This window comes from Polistes canadensis, unplaced genomic scaffold (assembly GCF_001313835.1).
Source record: "Polistes canadensis isolate GaletaPanama2010 unplaced genomic scaffold, ASM131383v1 scaffold_32, whole genome shotgun sequence".
Taxonomy (NCBI): Eukaryota; Metazoa; Arthropoda; class Insecta; order Hymenoptera; family Vespidae; genus Polistes; species Polistes canadensis.
Window position 1 is genome coordinate 1,029,077 of NW_014569579.1, and position 23,137 is coordinate 1,052,213.

Genomic DNA, 23,137 nt, shown 5'->3' on the forward strand with positions numbered 1-23,137 from the left:
TTAAATCAGAAATATTTTATTTATTTTATTATATGTATATATATTTGAGAAATTAGTGTCATAAGGAACAAGTACAACACTTAAGGTGTAAGTAAAATATATTTTATTAATAATATGCCATCAGTCGAAAAGGGGCAACTGCTTCTATAATTTGCTTATGCGTAAAACAAAGTAGCACAGTGGTTCCAATATCAACGATTACTGGTAAGCATTTTGCTATCTTAAACTTGTAGCAAAACTTACTAAGTACTTCAGTTACGTAATTGTGTATTAGGATCAGTTAGAGGAACATATGAAACTTGCATTAATTTTTGTTTTGTGACAGATCCATCCGCTTTCTTATCCACTTGTAGTAAATCTTGAAATCTTTGGAAACCTTCAATGGCAACTACAGGACAGATAAGTCGACCTCCAGGAGCTAGCTGATCTACCAACTATATATACACAAAATTGTAATAATTGAATATGTAAAATGCAGAAATATTTTTCTTTTTTTCATACCTTTTGCGGAAGGGTTTCAGCTGCAGCTCCTACATGTATAGCATTGTAAGGCCCATCAGTGGTATGTCCCAATCTGCCATCTCCCACTAGTCGCATTCACAATGATCTGTCGTTAGTCTCCAGTCTATCTTTTATGATTACAGCAAAGTCACACAGTTGATGGACAGAGATCCGTTTGATTCTTCGTGGTAATACCTACTCCACGTGGATAGATTACGAGGTTTTCGCATTTTAACTAGATTTTTGTTATTTATTAGATCTTTGACTTTCTAAAGATATACGTGTAATGATGGTAGCAAAAAATTCAAACTAGTACAAAAGGGATGCCATTTAGTTTTCGTTATTCAAAATCATAATCAATCAAAGAATGTCTTTTTCTTTTCCACGTAGTAGAGTAAATTAAATATATTAGAATACTTCGATAATCTTACCAACAAATATGAGACGGCCATCTTTGAGAAAATGAGGGCAGTCCTCCCGTACATTTCTTGAAGAAACCTCTATTAGTTCAGGAATATGCTCGATACCGATGACTCGTCCACGAGGACCAACCATAAAAGCCATACAAGCTGATAAATAACCGGAACCTGAACCAACATCCAATGCCTTAGCACCATCAAACAGCTGATCGGAGAGAATCGACAATGCATAGGCATGCTAAAACAATACAATCAAATAAAAGCGTTCATTTATAAATGAGGTATTTTGTATAATATATATATAGTCGTGCTTGGAAAATCTCAAATAGCGACATCTATTTTACAAGCAATAAAGAATGATAATAGGGTACAATTGATGCCCCTTTGATGAAATGTCACTATACTCCTCTTATTTTTAATGTTAACTTCATGAACTTTAGATTATTTATAATTAATTTCAAATGAATCTTGAAATAATAGATTCAGCAAAACAATTTCAGTTATTGTATTTATTAAAGTTTGATAAAACTTTACATACTTAGTCCTGACAATTGTCTTTCTCTCAAAATGTAAATAACAAGTGGAAAGGTAATTATGAGTATCAATACATTAACATTGCTTTATCTTCTTATTGCCACAGAATACATAAAATGGACTGTTCACAACTTTATACACATTAATATCACCTTGATCAAGTATGTAGCATCAATAAAATATGATTTCAGTAATACCGTAATCTATGACTCATTAAATTGACAAAAGAAAAAAACAATTTACTTACCATATGTGGAGCACTGATTGTAACGTTGTAACCAATTTTTCTAGGTTGATCAAGATAAGGATTTGCTTCATGACAATATCTTGCTCTGTCTACTGCGAGCATAGCAGCTTCTGCTCTGGCTGTTGTTAGAATACCAGTTTCTACAAACATAATTGAATTTATTATAATTTTCTTACTAACTATAAACACATTACATTACCTTTCAACTTGGCCACCATCTCTTGATTTGTTACACCATTGCAGTGCCATGCCATGCTCCACAAATTTTGCAATGTTCACTGTATATGTATAAGTATGTAATATCAATTTTCTGTTAACAAAGAAAGATTAATATGTTAGAAAAAGTTGAAATATCGTTAAAATAATTATAAAATACACTATAGAAAGAGTAACATTATTCGAACGTCTTTATTGAACAAAGGAATCGTAACCTAACAATTATCGTACAAAATAGATCTCTTCAATTTGGCACAAATTTCTCTAACAGATAGAATGTGCTAATTTAAACAAAATAGGAATAATTAAAGCTCGATAAAATTTGATTAGAAATCGAAAATTTATTCTTGATAATTATTTACGTACCTTCAACAATTACAACCGTTTCTTGACAGTTGGCGACCTTTAGGGTGTGTTGTGTGTCATGAATGGAAACTAGTAGAATGGAAGGGGGATGAGCAGATCAGCTGATTAGGACTGCTTGGTATCGATTTGGGCCGGGCACGATGCGACACACACGTTTTGACGTTTTGATACGTTTTTTTACTTTGCTCTTCCTCGGCGAATAATTATTAATTTTTAGAGCAATTTCATAATTATTTGCGAAAGTGTGCCCGGAAGTAGAGTCAGGAGATTTGACGACACCATACTCTCTCTTTAGTTTTCTTCTGGGAGTTTATTTATCAAAAATTTGTAATACAGTGGAACAAAAATATGATTATTTGTGATAATTTGGAAATATTCCCATGGTATCTTAATATATAAAAATTCTTTACGATTTGATAATTTCGTCGAATAAGTATTTTTCTTAATTTCCCTTTTGTCATTTAATGATTTTTATTTATTGAGTAGGTGGCGCGCGCGTATGTCATTAAAAATTGTTAAATATATTTTGTAAACCGTTCTAATCGATATAAACAATTTAAGAAATTTGAAACTCCCGCGTAATCCATAGAATACGCGAATCGTGTATTATGAATCGTGCGAGTAATTGGAAATTTTATCGAAACATTCATATTCTCTTATCATATTTTCATTCTTTAAAATTAGCTGTTTCCGAGTCGTAAATAATCTTTGTAAAGTAACCCGTAAATGAAACTTTTTCTAGGATACCATGGAATGGTTCAACGATAAATCATCCACAAACTTTATTGTTGGATATTGAAACGAATTGATTTAAAACAAGCGCCGTGAAATCCTTCTTGTTTATATTTTATGATTGCAGTACGATCGAGGATATTTGAAAATGTCTAAAAATGAAAAAGAAAAAAGAAAAACAAAAAAGAAAAGAGAAAAGAAAGAATGAAAAATGAAACATAATTTAAAATATGATTTAACAAAAATATTTTGCAATATTTGCCAAACATGAAATACGTTTTATCTAAAAGATAACGAATATTTGCCATCGTGTCATTTTAAGTATGCTTTGCAATTAGAATATTTTTATTTTGAATTTTATATCACTGATACAGGTTTTTTTAAATATATCCAAATAACGACTTAGCGGATAGTATAAATACAAACGCGTTTTTTCCTTCAATTTCATTATCAGATGATAATCGTATCATCAATGAAGTGAAGATTAATTTTGTAATTAATGTAGATATTTATCGCAAATTACTTCATTAAATGTCCTATACTTGCATCATAAGTTATTAAAAATATAATATACACAGAAATGATAATTACATTTGAATAATATGATACAATTAAAATTATAATTAAATCATCATTTTAAACTACATAATATTTGTTTGATATATTTTAATTTAGTTATATCTTATTTATTTTAAAAATAACAAGCATAAATTAGATAAAAACAATAAAGGTTCATACGTTTTATTAAAGAATAATCATTCGAATTTTGTTAAATATCAAGAAACTATCGTCCTTTCTCAAGATTCCTGTTATCGTAGCACAATTTTCTTTATTTTTAATTCATTACCCAGGAAAGGTTCCAAAAAAAAAAGGAAAATGTCCATTTATTAATCATTTTCAATTTTTATATTGACCTTACTTTATTTATAAAATTCATTGAACTTAACTTTTAAGACGCTTCCAAGTTGGAATTTTCAAATGTTTATTGTTTTCTGGAAATAATAAAAAAGAGATATAATATGATTGATAGTTTAGATTAAATATACTTTTAATTTTTATAATAAATTAATTATATTAAATAGAATAATATATACCTATTTTTTGTATCCAATTTCAATGTTTGTAAATTAACTTTACCCAAATTTATATTAATGGAAAATTTGTAAATGCTACGAAATAAGAGAATTTTTTAGATATCCAAGAAACATCATAATTTTATATAAATAAAAAATAAGAATGAAAGAGTAAATGTCATTCGTCTTAATAATTTCGATTGAGAGAATGTAAATAACAAATTTCATTGCGGACGATAGAACCGATAAGAAGAAAATGCGTGGAAGATACGTTTACGTATATTTAAAAGCGAGGGGAGATGATAAAAAGTCGCGCGCGTTTGGTTGCGAGGGGTTGTCGATATCGGTATAAACTGACGTACAGGTCGTCCCAAGAAGTGCAGATAGCGAACTGCTCGGTTAGGAAATATAGAGGAGAATACATTGAATAATTCTTAAATTTATATAATCAATTAATTATTTATTATTAGTAATTTAATATAATAAACAATAAATTAATAAATTCACTATATTATTATACGATCATTCGAATCGATTTGATCGATTGTTATCTCGTGAATTATTTGCTTTTATATATTTTGATAATAAAAAAAAAATAGATTTTCTTTTTAATCGATAGAAATCAAACTATTGTAAAACGGTTGTATCATATATTTAAGATCATTTAGTTTTCTCTGTATATATATTCAACACAATGAAAGAGATAAAGGAACAAACGAGTGAACCAGGAAAGTTTCGACAATTTATAGCAGCTATGGTGGGTGAGTGTCGTTCAAGAAATTTTAAATTCTTTTCTTATTTTATTTAACTTTAAGAATCAAAATGAGAAGAAAGTGCTATAAGAGAGATATATATCTAAGGCAGGGGGGTCGCCAACTTTATATGATGGACTATTTTTCTTTAAAATGTGTCGCGCGCGCGCGATCTACCTACTAAATTTTGATATTAAACACATTCATATATTTGTCTTATGTACTAATAAATAAAAATGAGGCAAGGGTTATTAAACCAACATGATATTTTATTTATAATATTTATTAATTGAAAAATGTCCAAAGACAAAATACAAATTAAATTTTATTTTCTTATCTTATCATTAATTAGGAGTCCATTTGTATGATTCCAACCATATATTTATAATTTGGTGTGCATCTTCATATACTTTAAATATAAAATAGCTGATTAACATAAGTATATAGATCTAAAATAAGAGTAAATATACGTGGAACGAGCGCCTTCCATGCCAAATACTTAGATAAGCATTCGTGAAGAGATTGGACGGTGGGCCCTGGATAGTTCAATGGATAAAGAACAGTCGTCCGGAAAGCAAAAGATCCGTGGTTCGAGTCCCGGTCCAGTCAAGTCCAACGGCCCAATTTTTTCACAAATCTTACATATATTTTCTATATTTGATTATAATTTTCGATTATACTTTTCTTGATTGACTTATTTCCAAAAATTTTCCTCAAGTTCTCTGACTTATAAGATTAGATTAGTTTGAAGAATTATAAATGTCGGCTATATGATCGACCAAAAATTGTTTCGCGATCAACTTGTTGGTCATTCTTAATTCAAGAAATACAAAAAAAAATGAAACAGAAAATTAAAGATAAAGTAAACTTAAGATAAAGTTTGAGGAAAATACGATATTAAATGGAAAGAAAAAGTCAATGTGTAATTTTGTTTCTACAGTGAATCTATCAGCCATGGCGTATGGGACAATGGTTGGTTGGCAATCCCCAAGTGCACTGCAATTACAAAGTGAAAATTCGCCAATTGGAACAATAGCGATGACAGATGAAGAAGTTTCTTGGCTAAGTGCAATTATGTGTTTAGGAGGAACTATAACAACTCCGATGATGGGTCCGTTATCAGAGAAACTTGGACGCAAGTTCACCGGTTATCTAATTGCCGTACCTTTCGTGATCTGTTCTTTTTTAACAATTTTTGCAACTAATTCAATGCATATTTTTATCGCACGTTTTTTCGCTGGTATTGGAGGCGCAGGTGCAATTTTTGTAATACCACTTTACATCTCCGAGATATCTTGCGACTTGATACGCGGTATGCTGGGTAGTCTGCTAGTTTTGATGCTGAACACTGGAATTCTGATAGCTTACATATTAGGCGCTTTTTTGCCTTTCAAGATCTTCAATATTTGCATCGCTATAATATCTTTGATTTATCTTGGAGGTTTTATTTTCCTACCAGAGACACCTGTTTATTTGGTTCGTCACAACCGACTTCGTGAGGCTGCTAGGTGAGTATTTGTTAGATACGTAGGGGTATTTAATCAAGCTAGATATCTCTTTTTTTATAGTTTATCTTATCGATAGAAGAAAGAAAGGGTGGTTATAAATATTCAGGATTCGGTCGAAATGTAGGTATGAATATTCTATCGCAGGTCTTTGATGTGGCTGAGGGCGGGACACCAATTGACGGTGGAGAGAGAGTTACTACGTTTGCAGATTGCTACGAAGGAAGCCGCAATATCAACTAAATCCATTGGTCTCTCAGATCTCTTCAGGGATAGAGGAACGATCAAGGGATTGGTGATTTCACTAGGCCTTTTTGCTGGTCAACAACTATGTGGTATATTTGCTATGGTAAGTGTATTTACAGATTGTTATATGAAAAATTGTTAACGAGCAAACTTTGATAACTATTATCTAGAGAGGAATTAATGCAGAAATTTGATTTGCTTAGCTTTTGTTAAATTTGTTTGAATGTTGCTATCCCGATAGGAAGCATAAATCTTTTGCAAGTGTCCTTATATCTAACAAATAAATGTCGCGTTTTAAACATTGACTCGTCACTCGTTATCTGATACAAAGTACTGACGACATTTGAAGAGACAATTAAATCGTTCTTTCCTAAATGATTCATCTTATATGCGTTTGAGTTAATTTATAAATAAATATAATTATAAATAAGAATTATTTTTCTTTTTATAAATCTACCTCATATTTTATAATCAGAGTTCCTAGTTTTTTCCATTTTGCATAGCTATTGAGTTGATTTTATTAAACTGTTTATTTAAAATTTGACTTATTTATAAATCAATTATCAAATAATAATTAAACAAAATATGAATTTTTTGTTTTTACAGATAAGCTATACGGAAACGATCTTTCGGATATCAGGGAGCTCATTATCACCGAACACAGCTGCAATCACCGTAGGTGCCATACAAGTTGTAGGATCCTATCTATCAACTTCACTAATGGAACGAGCCGGTAGAAGACCTCTTCTATTAATATCCTCTCTAGGGATGTGCATTTGCCATTATGTTCTTGGTACTTTTTGTTATCTTCAAAAATTAAATTATGATATTTCTGCATTCGGTTGGATACCGGTAGTAGCTTTATCAATATACGTGATCGTTTATTGTTTGGGTTTGGGTCCTGCACCCTACGTGATTTCCTCTGAGATATTCAGTCGGGACATCTCCAGTCTGGCAGTTACAGTAAGTTACTTATTTGTTTGGATCGTGGCATTTATGGTAGTGAAATTTTTCGCGAATCTAGTAGCAATATTTGGCATGTACGGATGTTTCTTTATTTTGGGTACTTCTTGTATTGGTACTTTTTTCTTCATTTTTATTATGGTACCAGAAACGAAGGGACGACCGCGAGAAGATATTTTTAACGAATTAAATGGTGGTGATTCTTGGAATTCGACAACTGCTAACGTTAAGATCTTATCGAATGCTTGATGATCTTTAGAGATCTCTATAATTTAAAAAAAATGGACGTTTTCGTAGATGAGATAAATTTTCATAAATCCTTGAATAAGTGAAAATGAAAGATTGTTGTGAAAAAGTGTATATTGAAGCTGTGCAATAAGTGCTTCGTTAGTTATTATATATAGAATGTATTAACCGGCTGATCGATATTTATGGATTATTTTTTTCGATTTCTATATAAAAAATATTTTATTCTTGACAGAATATTATAGATATACTTATAAATATGATAGATATTATATAGATAAAATATTATAGATAAATTATATGTACACACAATATATAATATATAAATAACGGTCATATTTTATATTAGTAATATGTGTATAGAGTATGTAGGATAAGACAGATGTGATTAAAGGATGTTGAAAAAAAAATATTCGTGTGGTAAAGAAAAATGTACGTTATATTTGAAACAATATTATATTGCCGCTCAATAATATTTGTACTGAAATATTTGAACACGGTATTGTAGTGAATATTTTATGGTAATGTTTTTCATAATGTGGTTAAAAAATCTACAATGGCAGTAATTATAAATATATATTTTATATTTGCATCTCTCTCGTTTTATTTTGTTTTTCTATCTCTAACTTTTTTTTTATTCATTAATTAAATGCCCGGGAAGAGCTTAGCGTACACAAGTATATATTATACATATACAAATAATTACATAAGCCTTAAGTCTAAATATGTTCAACATAATAAGTAATATGTTTTTTGGAAGTATTCATACTAATAGGAAGTATGTTACGAAAAAAATGTCTAATTTTCTGTTTTTGTTACAATGTGGTATTATTAAAGGTTCTTTTCAAGTTTTTATTAGAGAGTACGTACAAAGAGCATTCTCGTTATCTTTCAATTGAAATACATTTGAAACATTCACGTAGCTGCATCAATCGTCATCCAATCTCTTTCGTACGTTCTTATTTCCTATCTTTCGTTTCTTGAAGGTGCTTGCCGATGAATCCTCGTCATCGCTATCTCCCGTCGATATAGAAGTAAAAGTTTTTTCTTTGAAGGTTCTTTGAGGCGGAGGTGGTTCAGATTTTTCGAAGGTAGGCAAATTTTTTTGCTTTTGCTGCGGTAATTGAAGATCTATAGGCTTCCTTTCACTGTAAGAAAAATATATTATATATATATATATATCTGTATAGGGTCATGAGTAACTTTGACCACCTGAAATAATTCCATTATTTTTGGTTTTATATATTAAAAATCCTTAGAGCCAATTTATTCTATTACAAGGGTCATATCTGATGGTGGTTTTCATTTTATAAACAAATATTTACATTACTCTGACGGTCTCCCAGGATCCATAAGGCTGTTGAAATTCTGGAATACTATAATCTCTTCTGTAAGGTTTCTCTTCTACCTTTACTGACTCTTGATTAACAATGACTTCTTCTCCTTCTTCCTCTTTAATTTGTACTTCTTGTTTTATTTCTTGTTGCTTTCTCAATTCCTTCATTTTCTCTCGTTCTGCATTAGCCCTTTGTTCTTCGATAAGATTGGCTTTTTTGACCTCTTCTTCTTTTTCTAACTGTTGTAAAAGTTCTTCCTGAAGTGCTTGTTCTTTCACTTCCTCTTCTTGTTCAACCAATGTCATATAACCCTCTTCTGGAGGTTCCCAGACTGATTCTAGTTAAATATAAAAGATGAAAATATTTTTTAATTATGTTCTTTTCTTTTATTTTCTATTTCAATAAAAATGCAATTGAATGAGAAAGTAGTAAATTGTAGTCTTTACTTATAAACTCATATACCCACATCCACACCTACATGTACATATATATATATATACGTACCATTAGTTTCTATGTGCCAGTAGTACGTGTATCCTTCGGGACTGAGAGCCTCGTACCAAAGTTTCCTGACGGCTTTTCTTCGTCCATCGTCCTCTTGGGCCTTTTTCCTTTTTCCTTTTCCTTTACAAGCTTTATTCTTCCCTTGAGTTTTATTCTCGAAGCTGGCACTCTGTTGGTTCTTCGCATGCGACAACCTCGTCAAAGCCATCGGATCGCAAGGATCAATTTCTTGGGAGAACTGTATACGATTTCAACGAAAAAAATAAATAAAAAAAAATAAGATATTTGTTTGGAGAAATCTTTCAAATTTCTTTTTTTCTTTCATAGCTTTTTCAAATGCCTTCGATCGATATACATACTTCGTAATTATTATGTACAATAGTTCATATAGAAAATCGATTTTAATCAGCCATCATTGAAATAAATTAATATCAAGGTAAAAAACAAATTTTATTTATATACTCACGTGTCGATAATTATTCTGCTTGTATCTCGGTATTGTTTCCGGTGCAGCCGCTGGCATAACATTTGCATTTTGTGGCATCTACGTATAAACAAAGTCTTGTAATATTGCTTTTTCTTTGAGAACTTAAAAAAAAGAAAGAACAAAGAGGAAAAAAGAAAATGTTACATACTTTCTGACTTTCCGTTCGGTTTAGTTTTTCTTTTATTATCCTATCAGCCGTCATGTCTCTAGTATTATTTTCAACATCTTTGAGATAAGCAGCCATGGCAGCCTACGAGAAAAGAATTAATTACAATTATATATATTATATGAAGCTAAATCAAGAATTTCTTAATTAATTAATTCGTTGTTTCGTTAAATTCTGTTTGTTATATTTATACAAAAGGTAGTAATAATTACGTACATTTTCCATCTTTTTTAGATCGTCCTCGAATTTTTTGTTCTGTTTTGCCTGCTTTGCGCTGTTCTTGTGTATTTCTTTGAGTCTTTTGCAGACATTTTCTTTATGCTTCTTCCCGCCCTCATGGAAGTCGATACTCGGTTTATTGTCAGCGATCCAACATTTACAAAAGTCACAGAATTTTCGTCCCTGGGATTTCCAATAATCAGCCCTGCAATGGATAAATTATTAAAAATCATTTTCTTCAAAATATTTCTTTAGAAAACATCTACTACTTCTCTTATAATATTTCGAAATTTTCGATTTGTCTTTCATATTTCTTAAGATATACCACAGTTTGATTTAAATTTCAGACTATTTGACTACAATATACATAGATATTCTCTGTAGATTGGTAACATCATTGCCGATAAAATTTTACAAAGGCTTTTACGTTTTTGACCTATTACAATTTCCTTTCTTGTATTATTGCGTTCCATTTACGTGCATATGCTCCGTTGTCTCTCGTAGCGCGTTATGATCGACCTCGTTTTTAATTTTATTTATCTCCCTAACGCGTAACAGCATTGTTAAATTTTTTACTCTTTTCTTCCTTTACGGAAGTACTTTTTACGGCATCTTTGCAAAAAAGGAAAAAGAAATAGAGAAAAAAAATTCCGATAAAATTTAAAGTATATATCTCAATAATATTTAAAATAGAAATAAAAATTAGATATATTTGTACTTATATGTGTGTTGGTAATTATAATAGTGGACTATGTCAAAATATTGAAAAAATTATTTTTATGGTTTACTTTAGATTAAAATTATTTATATTAAGTCTAATAGAAAGTTCTGTCTGTTTTTGAATTATACACTAATATAAGTTTTCGAATATGGTCCGAAATAGTTGTATTGAGTTGAACTTTTTCAGAATATGGCTTGTCATTAAGATCGAAATCGCTAAGCGAAATCGTTCAGATTTTTCGAACCATTTCCTATACTTTCCGTCAAAAATTGTATTTTCATCAAAAACATTCCCCAAATTTCTACCTTGTTGGAATTCATACAAAATGCAATGCCGTAAATGAACTTTATCAATAAACACGTTTACGCGAACAAACTTCAATACCCCAAAGATTTTTCAGTACATTTATATAGAAAAGCACATATGTATAAATAAAACGGTAAAAAGAGACACTCATATATATTTCAAACGAACACATTCGTAGGTGTTGAAACTTGAGATGATATTATCGGACAAAAATTTTCGGTAGTTAAAATGTTATAAAATAAATCATAAAATTAATTTTGTCAATTCTTTGTTTTAATCCACTTTTGTGATTATCGAGAGATTTATCGTCGAAGTAAAAAAAAAAAAAAAAAAAAAAAAAAAAAAATAACACAAATAAAAGATTCAATTGTTGAATCTAATTCCAGTTCACTTTTCCGTTAACGTCAAAAACTGATTCCGATATGTCGTCTATGTTAATTAAACGTTAATTTAAGAATAAAAAAAATACTTTTTAACGTAGCCTGTTCTATCGTAATATGATATTTAAAGGTATAAAGAAAGGACATCTAACTATTCCTACCGCAGACTAACCAGCCCTTGATACTGCACTTTATGCAATGTTATTACAAGTATGGCAGTCGCGTAATGCGACGTCTACGTGCTACGACCATAAAAGAGAAAACGAAAGAGTCCTTTTCTCCTACAAAATCACGACAACGGCGTTGGATACGTGACTCTCTCTCTTTCTCTCTCCTCTTTTTAGTCAAGTATGTTAAAGTGCAATTAACAGTGATTGAAGCTATCAGGTAGTCATATTATAGGACAGACGCGTTCGAGTTTTTATGTTGAAGATCAAACTTTTCGTTAATGTTTCCTTTCAACAAGAGTTATTCGTGGATGGGTTGAAAAACTTGAATCTAACATAGGAAACTTGTTTTATTTTTTCGGTCAAACACTTTTATTTAACAAACAACTATTCCTTTTTTTTCTATCGAGGCTCGAAACTTTTCAATTCATCCTCGTATGTATACGAGCATCGCTATAGGAATTTAATATAAATTTTTATTATTCACTTGTTTCTTTTTTCTTTGATGATATGCAAATACCTAAATTATCGTGACTATATTTTTATTTTAGACTAGAAAAAACAATCTATTTGCTTTTGGTTTATCTATTAGTTTTTTCTCTCTATATATTTTGGATGATAAATATTTTTTTTTTTTTTTAAATTGTATATGATCATCGTTGGATGAAATCAAAATAAAATTTTGTTTTTTGAATTATTTTCCGAGGAAAATAAAGCAGACAATAATGTAATAACGATAGTATATCTCGATAAAGGTAGAAAAATAAATCGAGAAATCAAATAATAATTTTACGTAGACAGTAGAAAGAGAGAGAAAAAGAGAGAGAGAGAGAGAGAGTTATACTGTGACTGTGTATCCAAGAGGAAGAGAATAATATCTTAGAAAAATGTTTACACAAATTCAATAGCAACAATTTTCTCTGGGTTGGATCATGTTGCTTACCTAATTTGACGAAGTAAGAAGATAGTAGGGGAAAATACGTTGATAAACCAAGACAATTCTTTTCTCGCTTGCAAAGAGAAGTGCGAATTAGTTGGCAATTAGCCGTCGACCTTACTCAACCTGAAGTATTTGCACTTGGCCTTCGTATCTTGGTGTGAGTATATCGTACTCAGAGAAGAATTAGGAAATTCGTTGAAAAATAAAAGAGAAAGAGAGAAAGAGAGGGATAAGTAGATATGCAGAAACATTTGATTTAAAGAAATTTTATATTGTATAAAAATGTATTCGGTAATTTACGGATGACAAATGCATTTTCAAGATCATATAACTAATGCCAATTACGAGAAGCCAATTAAAAACCATGTTACTTTTGAATTATCGTCTAAATAATTTGGCTCGTGTAAAGGGTTAAAATAACAACGAACATGAAACCCACAGAACGGAAAAGACAAATATAGATAGATAAATATATATGTATATATATTTGTGTGTGTGTGTGCTCACATTTATAAAAGAAAGAGAAACTTCGATTGCAGTGATATAAGTCGGAAATAAAGATAAATTTTGATAAACGCAAGAAAGGAAGAAAGAAGAGATAAAGTTAAAATTGGATGAACAGCTAAATTTTTCTTCATTCCACGTATTCCACGTACTTATTATTTATTCCACTAAAGTTTAATCTTTCAGATAAAAGAGAAATCTCGTTTATCGATTATTCCTCAATTCGTTCGCTTCCAATTACAAGCTCATTAGGTTTAAATTAATAACGCGGTTGCATAATTTCTCGATCGAGACGTAATCTCTTGAATTAAACGTGTAATATATTTTCAATTATGTGATGTAATTTTCAAATGCAATCGCATCAATACAAATTATTTTTCGTTAATTTGTTTATTTGTTTGTTTCGGAAGAAAAGATAATATAACATCATTCTCTCAACGATGAAATATGCTTACATTAAATCAATATTTCATCACTTTAAATGATGATAAATATGTATCATAGTATAATTGGCAATAAGAAAACGTGGAAATGTCGTACTTTTAACGATCTAATTCATAAGAATAGATCGTGACAGGAGGTTCCATTAAAGCAAACATCGATGAATTACGATAATGGATGAACAAGCCAATAAGCTCAGATAAGATTTCGCGAGATCAATACTCTAAGTTTCAAGGCGCACGTTACTTGGCTAATTTCCAAAATAGATATATATATATGTATATATATTTACACACACACAAATTCATTCTTCGTCTCCTCTACTCTTTTTAAGCTCGACTCATTTTCTCTAACTCAGCCTTGGGTGTCCTCAACACAAGTATAATATATATACGCAAAATGCATACGCTTACACTCACTTTTGAATCTATCCGTGCACCTAAATTTACTAGATAAGTGTGGACGATGGTTTAGTCCGAACTCATAGACAAGTGCTTTTGCTAGTCTAATTTGTCTATTTCACTCGCTCTCACATATAACAGACCGTAGCAACAGGTTTGATTCTACTACAAGCAAGGAAAATCGATAATCATCAAGCGTAGTTGGTTTATATGTATGTAAATCAAGTTAAATCTCGAGACAAGATTAAAAGAAATCTAATCTTTTAATCTTTCTCATAATACTTTGGATTTCGTAGAAATAAAGATCCTATTTGTTTTCTTTGGTTTCTTATATTGAAAAATAACATTTTAAACTACAATATCAATCTCTTATATTAATCTTCATTTTTATAAAGTAAAATGCCAAAATAATCTCATAATTAATAATATATTAATCCAATACATTTCATAAGTTTTTGTATACAAGAGATACAACAAAATAATGTATACCTTTAATTAGCAAGTATACTTTCAGCCTTTTAAAAATATCATTAAAAATATTTTATAAGTGTTTTACACATTAAATTAGCAAAAAATTGAATATTTATTATTGATTTAATATTAAAACAATCGATATATTTTTAACACATTCGCCAATTTGACGAATATTTGAAACAAAATAATGAATTCGTTTTATGTGTTTGACAATTTTAACGTTAAATCATTGACACGAAAAAAAACACAGGAAATTAAACATAGTAATTCTCTTTTAGCTAATCAATTACATAGGTCAAATAGGTGTGTCAAAGTTACAAGAGTTCATGTTTGAAGTCCGTCGTGAAAATGAGAGACTCAGTTGAAGTATACTAATGATGCGTCCATAACCAGCTTGCAAGCCTAGGTACCTGATGGCACTATCTATAGAACCGTGGCACTATTAATACGATCTATTATTAATAGAGCTCGGTCTTGGGACGGTTGTGATTTCTCGATGCAATTTGCATCGTCCCTTTGCTTGTCAAAAGATGAGAGAGAAAGAGAGAGAAAGAGAGAGAGAGAGAAAGCTACGTCACGTTTTGCACGTAGGTCAACTACGCGATAATAAGAATAATAAAATCAAATCTTTTGGCTATTCTACTTGGTATAACACGTGCCAAAAGTCTTTTGTCTAAGAATTATTTACTGATATTATTATTGTTTAGATTATAAGAAAAATAATGAGAGAGAGAGAAAGAGGGAGAGATGTTCAAATGCCTTTGTACAAGTTAGTTTTATTAAACCATTAAATATGAATCGTTTATTTTTCAATCTAAAATCAACATTGTGATTTTTACGCAATCTGTTAGCTGACGTGAAGCTATATAAACATTTTGAAAATCTGAAAAAAAAGTAAATCGTATTATTTATCATAAAAAAATACAACTGACAACTGTCAGTCGAATATTTCTCCACTGAAAAAAAAATAATAAAATTCTTCGAATTTTGAAAAACAAATTTGATGTACATAACCGATTTTGTAAATAGCAATTACATATATAAGATAATTTTACTGGTTTTCATTTTTTAAATAAATCGTGTTTTCGTATATAGTAGGTATTTGTATATAACATAAAATGCCATAAAATAAACCGTACAAAAGAATATTATATCAGTAAAAAAAAAAAAACAAGTTTTCCATCTAGATGCAATGGAATAATTCCAAGATAAGGTAAAAGGTATCGTTGAAAAGAAATTTTATTTATTTGCCTTTCGTAATCCATCGAGCACGTTTCAAATAACGAGATGACGAAAGAAAAAAGAAAAAAATGCATTCATTTTTAACGATGAAACGAGTGGCAAAATAAATCAATTAACACGTAAAAGCTTTTCGAGAAAGTTTAATAAATATTTTTCTCTAAATTAATTATTATTTGATATTACAGATATATTCTTATAAAAGTATTTATATCATATCTTTCTATTTCATTTTTAACAGATTATTATTTAAAATTTTGTTAACGATAGTAATTCCTATGATTTTTCATGGATTAACAATACTTATATTTACTAAAATCCCTTTTGTAACAAGATACAGAGTTGTTACACAGACCGCGACCGATTAACGAAGTAGATATACTAACCTTGTTACGCGTACTATTGGCGGTCTATTGTAAGGTTTCTAACAAGGTCGCAAACGAGCCAGACTTTGGTGTGTTGTTACAACTTGGCTCTTAGTCAACTCGGACGCTCGTTTAACATATACAGAATATTATTTAAGTGTTGTAAACTTGCTTCTCTTCTAATTAGTAAAACAATAATAAGAATATTAATCGAGTATAATATTAGTTTCTAATTTGTAATAACTCTTTGCTGTATAAGACTTCTGGTACAAAACATACAGAGCAAACCTGAAAATCACGAGTCAGGCTCGTGATACCGACATAAACACAAGTTAGATAGTTTAACTTTTGAGATCATTAATATTATTGTTTATGACAATAATCACGATTCTGATGATAATAATCTAATGTTGACCATTAGAAAATAAAGTGATTGTTTATAAAAAAAAATATAACAATGAAATTAACAAGAAAAATCCGTTAATTACGAATAATAATCACGGATTTAGAAAGAAATGAATAATAAGTCTAACATCTGTTAGCTATAGTGCCAAACGCGATGCCAAACTAAATCGTAAACAAGGCAATTGAATGATAATAACATCTAATCTCGAATGAACATTAATCGTACTTGTTGAAAACTCTGGGAAAAGGAAAGAAAATTTGTTAGTTTTTAAGTTAACAAAATACGTAAAATACGTTAGAATATTATTGACATTTGAAAAACTTATTTACGAATAGTTACGGTAGTAAAGAAATTGATCGATGAATTCGCTATACTTTTGCAAACGTATTTCTGTCATCTATCATTTTGTCGATATTGCAAGTCGCTTATACGTCCTATAAAGATATGGTTATTAATCAAAGTATGGACACATAGTGACTATCCATTTTCACGTTAGTTTCTAGTCTTCTACGTTTCGAAGAATTTACTTTCGAAGAAATCATCAATCTGAGATACGATCAATTACGAAAAATTTCTTCTAGTTAATAAAAAAATCAATGTAGATATTGATATAATATATATGTAATATTATCCCTACATTTTATTACAATAAATCACTGGAGATATATTAAAGTATTAAACAAATATATTATAATACATGCATAATGTTAAATAAAAAAATATAGTTAAGAGAGAGAGAGAGAGAGAGAGAGAGAGAATGAAGTGAACGTTTCTCGCCAAGCTTTCCTTGTTAATTAATTTTTCAATTTACTTATTACATTTTATTCACAAACCCACCATGTTCGATTCACGTGAGAACAAACACATCTGCGAGACTATCGTTTTTGCTGGACGTACCTACATATATGCGTTTCGTCGATCGTTTTTAACTGTTGCGGGTTCGTACGAAATATACGTCGATAAATTTTATCCCTATCTCTCGGAAACCGAGTATCCAACGATAATCGTACGGCGGTATGTCGTGGTATATGCGTTAATTTCGCTCAAGAATTTAATATCAAAAAATAAAAATTCGTAGGGGGAGGAGGAAACTGTGTAATTTCTCTTGGAACAAAAATAATCATTCGATTCTCGTCAGGATTGCTTATCACATACGTGCACCTATAACAATTGTACTTTTTCTTTCAATTCTTGTTTACGTATTATATTTTTTGATTTGTAAAATTCTACAAATTGTTTGATATTTGATTAGGTTTTGTTCTAATAACATTTAAATATACTTGTCATCAATTATTGATTGTTAAACCGTATTTTTTTTTGGCTGATGCATAATTACAATATAAAATTCAAATATTTTCTTATTTTCTTCGTCATTTTACTATACAAAAAATTATAATCGACTTAATAAAATTGTGAAAATAAGTTAAAAATTTACTATAATAGATTATTTTGTAGTTTTTTAATTTAATTTAATTTCTAATTTAATGTCTAAGTAGATATTATTGTTAATCCTTTATATATTTCTTTTATATTTCGTAACATTAAGGCTTTAATTAAAACACTGATATATTTCACATTGATTTTAGTATATAATCATGACAGAGAATTTAAAATTGCCAGAGACAGTGATGGTAAAAGAGAATTTCGATTAAATATCGGAATGCTACTTTCGAGTTAAAACGTTTCCATAATGCAAGGATATAGTGCGTGTCCGTAGAGTATACGCATAATAAGGAATAATTAATTATTCTGTCTTAGTTAGATGAAACGTTTCCTTCGAGAGTTCTGAATTTTGTAAAAGGATACAGAGATTGGTTAGCTTGATGCTCTTTCCGTATATTCATTTCAAAAGAATGAAGAAGTATGAAGTTGAGCGATCATGAACCTGAATGAAAAAGTATTGTCGATTAATTCCTGTTAAATCTTATTTAAATTATTATACAATAAGTATATTTATTTAATTTTCCTTCATATGTACGTATATCCATCTCTCTTTATCTTCATTACGAATTATTTATTATCACTTTTAAAACTACATATTATCGGGATTTTTTTTCCTTTTTACGCCAAGTTTTTTCCCCTTACTTTTGGGGTTGGTCCTCAATATCGTAAATCTCTCGATTTATCTTCGCTGACATCAAGGGATGGTTTTGAGAAGAAAGAAAAAAAAGTGCCGTTGTGTACGTAGTATCTTTTTTCTCCAAAAGAAAAGAAAGGAAAAATAGGGAGGGGCGGGGGGAGAGGGGATAACGTAATATCTCCCGTGAGAAATAGTAAGAAATAGGGCTAGAGAGTGAGAAAGAAAAATATCGTATAAGAAACGAGTCAACTATCAAAAATCTTGCCAAAAAATGTAGCCTCGTATCCAGTACGTTACTGTGGTATTCAATGTGAACTAACAATTTCAAGATGAAAAGGAAATAATATGGAAGCGTTAAAAATTGACCTAGATATTTATATGCCATTAATGTACGATAAATTATAAAATGAACGATAGAAGTGTCACAATTTATCTTAATTTTTAAATAACGCTATTACGTTATTGTTCGTAGAATTATTATATTATTAATCTTTCCCAACAGTCATTATTGTCAATAAAATATAATTATCAATTTATTTAAGCAAATTTAAATTGATTTTCCGCTATATATATTTATATTGTAATTTTATAATGAAGATATCGAGATTAAAATGTGAATGATCCTTATCGAAAACTCGTAAAGTCATCATTTGGAAGAACGTTCGAAAGTATCGTGTCAAGTTTATGTCTTTTTCCGCGATGGATTCGAACGTATGACAAAATCGAGTAGGGAAAATTGTGACCATTGTCAATGAAAAATGTTTGAAGACAGTTCGTACTAAATCGTTTTATGCCGTTTTTACGAAGAGTTCTCTGAGAAAACAAATATTCTCTCGAGACAATTGGCTTGCATCCAATTACAACGTTCGTTTAACCAGCTTTTTCTTTTTCTTCCTCCATACCTGTTTCTTTCTCTCGTGCATAAAATAAATTGATAACAATTCAGGCATTCGTTGAAATAGAAATGAAAAAGAAAAAAGGAAAAGCGAAGAATGAAACAAAAATACCAGCAAATAATGGCATAATATTTGAACGACAGCGAACTTTATGTTGAAGCAACGAGTAGAAAAATCGAGCGTACGCGAAGAAAGAAAATAAAATTTATTGCTTGAATCAATATGTGTAACGTGGGAACACTTTTTACTGAATTTTCATTGCTTCTGTTTCTGATAATTAAATTATTACTTTTAATAGTATTGTATTTAACTGGCAAAAAAGTATAATGTCGGAATTATTAATAAAAAATAAACTGAAGAGGGTGTTATTTATTTATACCTGAAATACTATTACTAACTATAACATTACTAATTGAACAAATTGAATAAATAAATTTGATTACTTTTTAAAAAATATAGATATATCTACAGCTTAACAATGATTCATACAATAAAATAAAATAAATTCATAATTGAAAATTTGTTCGATCATCAAATAGGAAGAATTCGTTCGAACAAATTCACAGAAATGAGATTCGAATTAATATCGTCAAATTCAAGTTAGATGCCAGTTAATAAACAATGATATATTCACGATTATAGGAAAGTTTGTTCATATGGGAATTCTGGAACGATGGGAGGGGGTGCGTGCAGCAGCTCATGGCATTAAAATTCGAAAATTTATTTCGATTTAAATTTTACCGTCCGTACAGGATTTTCGGTTGAAAAGTAGGACAATCATTCAAAGGAGTTCTCTTGGATTACGAAGTAAAAAAGTGCTTCGGACGATTGCTACTCGACGAGAGAGAAATACAAAAAAAAGGAAAGAAAGAAAAAGAAAGAAAAACAGGGAGAGAGAAAATCAAAGAAAGTTCTCTTGCATTGCACTAGTTTTTGCAATAATTTTTATTTATTTCAAAGTGGATATCACACAATCTTTTCAGAAAAAGATATTATTGTGGTTTTTGTTTTAAATCTCTCAGATGTCATAAAACTTTAAAGTTACGTGTGCATCTGCATATATAATATCTATCTTATAGATTTTATTGTATTTCTTTGTTCGTCACACACACAAAACTAATTATTAATGTATATTCGACACAAATTTTTTTACTGTGATTATTCAAAGAGTATTACTAACACACACATCCATTTCTATTGTGATCTAAGAGGACTCAATTGGGGGTTTTCCTTATAAGTATAAGTTATAATAATATTTTTTTAAACAAAATTGAATTATAAAGAATTAACAATATTAACAATTTTCTTATGTGACATACTTATATATCTATATTTTATCTTACGTTTGCATGGGATCGAATTTTATTTACATCATAAATATATAAATAATTATTTATGACAATACTTTTCTCTTCTACGCGTAATATAAAAATGAACAAATAGTTAATTCTTACAGAAACTAAAATTTTCAAGCGTTTTTCTCGTAATCTTTTTTTCCTCCCTTTTTCTATTTTTCAAGGACCAAATGCACGTGTTCTAACACGATTCTCTTTCTAACCGACTACACGACGCTTGCTTCTGACAACGGGCTCGTAATACATAAAGATATTTATATGTTGAAAGCGGTTTACCGATGGCAACTGAGATAGGGGGTGGAAAAAAGGAATAAAAAAAAACAAAAAGAAAAAAGAACTCTTGGTTGGAACAAAAGCAATTGAACGAAATACTGTGAGTGTTAACGACAGATCAAAGCTAACGCTGAGGTTTTATAAAGTTATGTCACTAATAAATGATGCGCCGACTCGTAATCCAATTTGCTTGTTGATTTATATACCAGACAATTAATGGCTCGTACAGTTGTGAAATGTTTACCTAAATCCATCATCGATTACGTGGATTAACCTGTATTTTTACGCATATATGTTACTAATGTTTTATTATTAATATTATACTTTGCTTGTTTCTTTTCTCTATTTCATTTTGACATTCTTAATAAGGAACAAGACACATTATAAATTAAAGATAAATCATCCGAAATACTTTATCTTCAATGTTTTTTCACTCAAACAAAATCTTTTGGGATCTTTACAAAATTGCTTTCAATATGAAATAAAAGTGTAATCTCTACTAAAAGCTTTATCCGACAGATTTGATTGTTATGATTTTGTTAAAAATAAATCTTAACAGAAATATATATGTTTTTCTATACATATAGAAACAAACGTTGAAACGATAACACGACGAAAGCATTCTCGTGTTCAAAAAAACTCTTTCGAAAGGTGAAACCGATGAAGTAGAAGGAATGTCACGAAGTAAAAAGTAAAACAAATATCTTATTAATTCGTAAACGCAAATTTACGATAAGCTGTACAAAATTCGCATTTTTTAAATAAATATTAACGAATTTTTAGGAAAAAAAGTATCTTTGTAAAACAACATCGATAATTATTATTATTTTACCATATAATTAATCAATTATATTAAGAAAGATATTACCTTATTACGAATATTATTGTAATTCTGTTTGAAATTAATTCGACGAAAGCTATGGCTAACAATCATTCGTTTATATTCAAGATAATTGGAACCTTAAGATTCAATTGCGATCAATCAGCACAATTAGTTACTCGTCATTGGCCCTTAAAAATGATTATAAAGGATTCATCTAGTTAGTATCATTATACGAACATTTTCAATATCGTTTCCTCTCAATATCGTTATATTTTTTAATCGACTAATATGTATATCCCTAATCCGTAATACCTTTTCTAAGTACACATTATGTACACTCCACATATTGCATCCAATTTATATTGGCTTCGCATACTTGCAAATGATCTTGTAAGTCTTCAAGTTACTAACCGATTTTTTTATAATCTTTCTTATGCCATTTTGTCACAGAAAAAGAAAATAAAGAAAAGAGAAGAATTATTTTAATTTGAAAATATATATAAATATGTATATATATTTTTGTATAATTTTAATTTCTCTAAGTAGTGATAAATTTAAACAAATTTTAATTGAACTTATGTATATCTTTAATAACGTATATACAAAGAAAATATCATAGCATGAAGTAAGACAGGATTAAGTGTGTTTGTGCATGTGTGCCTGTGAATAGTCTGAATCATATATATATATATAATAGCTTATAAATGAAGAAAATGTGGTTTTGCGAGAAAGAAAACGAGATATTGCACGTACGTTTTATAGGAAACGTGTTAACCGCGTTTTATTCTAAAAAGACAAGTAGCTACATACATTTTTTCGTTGATCAGACAACAATTCGTCTTTAGATGAAGAA

The 23,137-nt window shown here is 29.6% G+C and overlaps 3 protein-coding genes across 4 annotated transcripts in view; 1 reads left to right on the top strand and 2 right to left on the bottom strand.

The window, feature by feature from the left end:
* Positions 1-80: 80 nt before the first annotated feature.
* Positions 81-2,787, bottom strand: LOC106784214 (protein-L-isoaspartate(D-aspartate) O-methyltransferase-like). 2 transcript variants are annotated; one of them, XM_014743516.1, is made up of 6 exons: positions 2,284-2,787; positions 1,901-2,011; positions 1,702-1,841; positions 933-1,158; positions 502-587; positions 81-434 (listed from the first exon to the last, which is right to left on the bottom strand). In XM_014743516.1, exons 2-6 carry the CDS (start codon positions 1,953-1,955, stop codon positions 252-254), a joined length of 690 nt encoding a protein of 229 aa, XP_014599002.1. In that variant the 5' UTR covers positions 1,956-2,011; positions 2,284-2,787; the 3' UTR covers positions 81-251. The 2 variants fall into 2 exon arrangements, with proteins under 2 accessions (XP_014599002.1, XP_014599003.1); XM_014743517.1 differs by having other exon boundaries at positions 1,901-1,979; positions 2,284-2,363.
* On the top strand, positions 2,653-7,991 carry LOC106784210 (facilitated trehalose transporter Tret1-like). The gene is made up of 5 exons (XM_014743511.1): positions 2,653-2,666; positions 4,748-4,849; positions 5,781-6,348; positions 6,493-6,694; positions 7,198-7,991. Exons 2-5 carry the CDS (start codon positions 4,783-4,785, stop codon positions 7,801-7,803), a joined length of 1,443 nt encoding a protein of 480 aa, XP_014598997.1. The 5' UTR covers positions 2,653-2,666; positions 4,748-4,782; the 3' UTR covers positions 7,804-7,991.
* A 257-nt stretch (positions 7,992-8,248) lies between these two features.
* The window catches only part of LOC106784211 (WW domain-binding protein 4), a 41,095-nt gene continuing 26,206 nt past the window's right edge, over positions 8,249-23,137 (bottom strand). Inside the window, exons 2-7 of the mRNA XM_014743512.1 lie at positions 10,511-10,718; positions 10,277-10,378; positions 10,108-10,185; positions 9,642-9,879; positions 9,126-9,474; positions 8,249-8,948 (exon numbers count right to left, since the gene is read on the bottom strand). Coding sequence (XP_014598998.1) covers positions 8,729-8,948; positions 9,126-9,474; positions 9,642-9,879; positions 10,108-10,185; positions 10,277-10,378; positions 10,511-10,718 — 1,195 coding nt within the window. The 3' untranslated portion in view covers positions 8,249-8,728. The remainder of the gene's footprint in view (positions 8,949-9,125; positions 9,475-9,641; positions 9,880-10,107; positions 10,186-10,276; positions 10,379-10,510; positions 10,719-23,137) is intronic.

Excerpts from the sequence above, each read along its gene's own strand:
- LOC106784214 (XM_014743516.1), bottom strand. The coding sequence starts at position 1,955 with ATGGCATGGCACTGCAATGGTGTAACAAATCAAGAGATGGTGGCCAAG. Across the intron at positions 1,842-1,900 it reads GATGGTGGCCAAGTTGAAAG|AAACTGGTATTCTAACAACA; the intron begins GTAATGTAATGT and ends TTATGTTTGTAG. Across the intron at positions 588-932 it reads TGGCCGTCTCATATTTGTTG|TGGGAGATGGCAGATTGGGA; the intron begins GTAAGATTATCG and ends GAATGCGACTAG.
- LOC106784210 (XM_014743511.1), top strand. The coding sequence starts at position 4,783 with ATGAAAGAGATAAAGGAACAAACGAGTGAACCAGGAAAGTTTCGACAA. Across the intron at positions 4,850-5,780 it reads ATTTATAGCAGCTATGGTGG|TGAATCTATCAGCCATGGCG; the intron begins GTGAGTGTCGTT and ends TTGTTTCTACAG. Across the intron at positions 6,695-7,197 it reads TATGTGGTATATTTGCTATG|ATAAGCTATACGGAAACGAT; the intron begins GTAAGTGTATTT and ends TTGTTTTTACAG.